The sequence below is a fragment of the Saprolegnia diclina genome (assembly GCF_000281045.1).
Source record: "Saprolegnia diclina VS20 unplaced genomic scaffold supercont1.58, whole genome shotgun sequence".
In the NCBI taxonomy this organism is placed as follows: Eukaryota; Oomycota; class Saprolegniomycetes; order Saprolegniales; family Saprolegniaceae; genus Saprolegnia; species Saprolegnia diclina.
This window is the reverse complement of record NW_008246125.1, coordinates 23,777-25,092: the sequence shown is the minus strand read 5'-3', so window position 1 is coordinate 25,092 and position 1,316 is coordinate 23,777. Positions and strand designations below refer to the sequence as shown.

General features: G+C 62.8%; 1 protein-coding gene across 1 annotated transcript; it reads right to left on the bottom strand.

The window, feature by feature from the left end:
* Window positions 1-37: 37 nt before the first annotated feature.
* SDRG_13257 (hypothetical protein) lies at window positions 38-1,252 on the bottom strand (the record flags this gene model as incomplete). Its single annotated transcript, XM_008619333.1, has 3 exons — window positions 38-61; window positions 114-776; window positions 878-1,252. 3 exons carry the CDS (start codon window positions 1,250-1,252, stop codon window positions 38-40), a joined length of 1,062 nt encoding a protein of 353 aa, XP_008617555.1.
* Window positions 1,253-1,316: the final 64 nt, after the last annotated feature.

Genomic DNA, 1,316 nt, shown 5'->3' with positions numbered 1-1,316 from the left:
GCGCCTCCGACGACCGGTTGCCCCGGAGCCCGTAGCTCTAGCACCGGTCGTGGCGCAGCTTCTTGCCCAAGTGCTTGAGCCCCAATCGCTTGCGGACACCCCGGAGCGCTCACCGCCTCGCCACCATGCATCGGAGCCAGCGGCTCGTGCACGGGCGCGGGAGCAGCTGCTGGCGTCGGTAGCAAAGCGAGTCGATCGATGATCGCGAGCATGAGCTGTTGGGACTGCTCGGTGTTCTCGTTGGCCATAGCGCGCGCGGCCCGCAAGTTGTCCTCCGCGAGGACACGCGACTGCGCCGCGCTGGCTTCCAAGATGAGGCGCATCGACCGAGCGTTCTCGTCTGCCATATGGCGCATGAGCGCCGCCACATCCAGCTGGCTGGAACCGTGACGACGCGGCGAGACGACCGGCGACACAAGCGCGCCAGCTGTTTCGTCAACATCGACGAGCGGCGGCAAGTCCGAGTCGTCGACCGAGTCGCGCGCCAAAAGCGCCTTCTTCTTGAGCTCTGCCGGCGTCGGCGCACGCGGGACCGTGCGCAGCGTCGTCGACTGGAGCGGTTCGGCGAGCGTCCGCGGCTTGGGCGGCACGACGAGCTTCTCGGGGACCGGCGCCTTGGCCTTGGCCTTCTTCGAGGGAGGCGCGCCGTCGAGGTCGTCCGTGCGCGGCGTCTTCTTGGACGCAGTCGCCGCGGGCGTCTCAAAGCCGTTGTTCTTGTTCGTGTTCTTTTTCTTCGTCGTCTGCGCCGTCCGGATGGCGAGAGCAAGCTGTTTCACCTAGCGTGATGGCGCGTGAGGTGAGCTCATAACCTAAGAGAGGTCGTAGATGCTTGCAGAGGGTTGACCAGGCGAGTTCGTCAAAAGGCCGTACATGACACCTTTGCTGCCTTCTTCGGCGAGCTCGATGATGCAGACGTGCCAACGACAAAGTTGATGCCCAACGGCAGCTGCGTCGTGAGCAGGACGCCAAGGAAGAACCACTGACTGCAGAGCACGTCGTAGATGGTACAATAGACCACGACCGCATCAATCACATTTGCACCAATGGCCGTGAGCACGAGCACGTAGCGCCAGTTCCACTGGGTGCCATACTTGCCCGTGGCTGCGAGCACGCTCGCAAAGACGAGGCCACCCAAAATGCTCGTCAACGCCGTGTTGAGCGTCTCGACCTTGGTCCAGTAGAGTGCCACGTACGGCGCGGCGGTCGTGTTGATGTACGAGTTGCTGAGCGAGAAGAGGAAGATAAAGACCATGACCTGCCACACGACGCGCTTCAGTGATTTCGTGCTAGTGCAGCAATGATTTCGTCCATGCGTA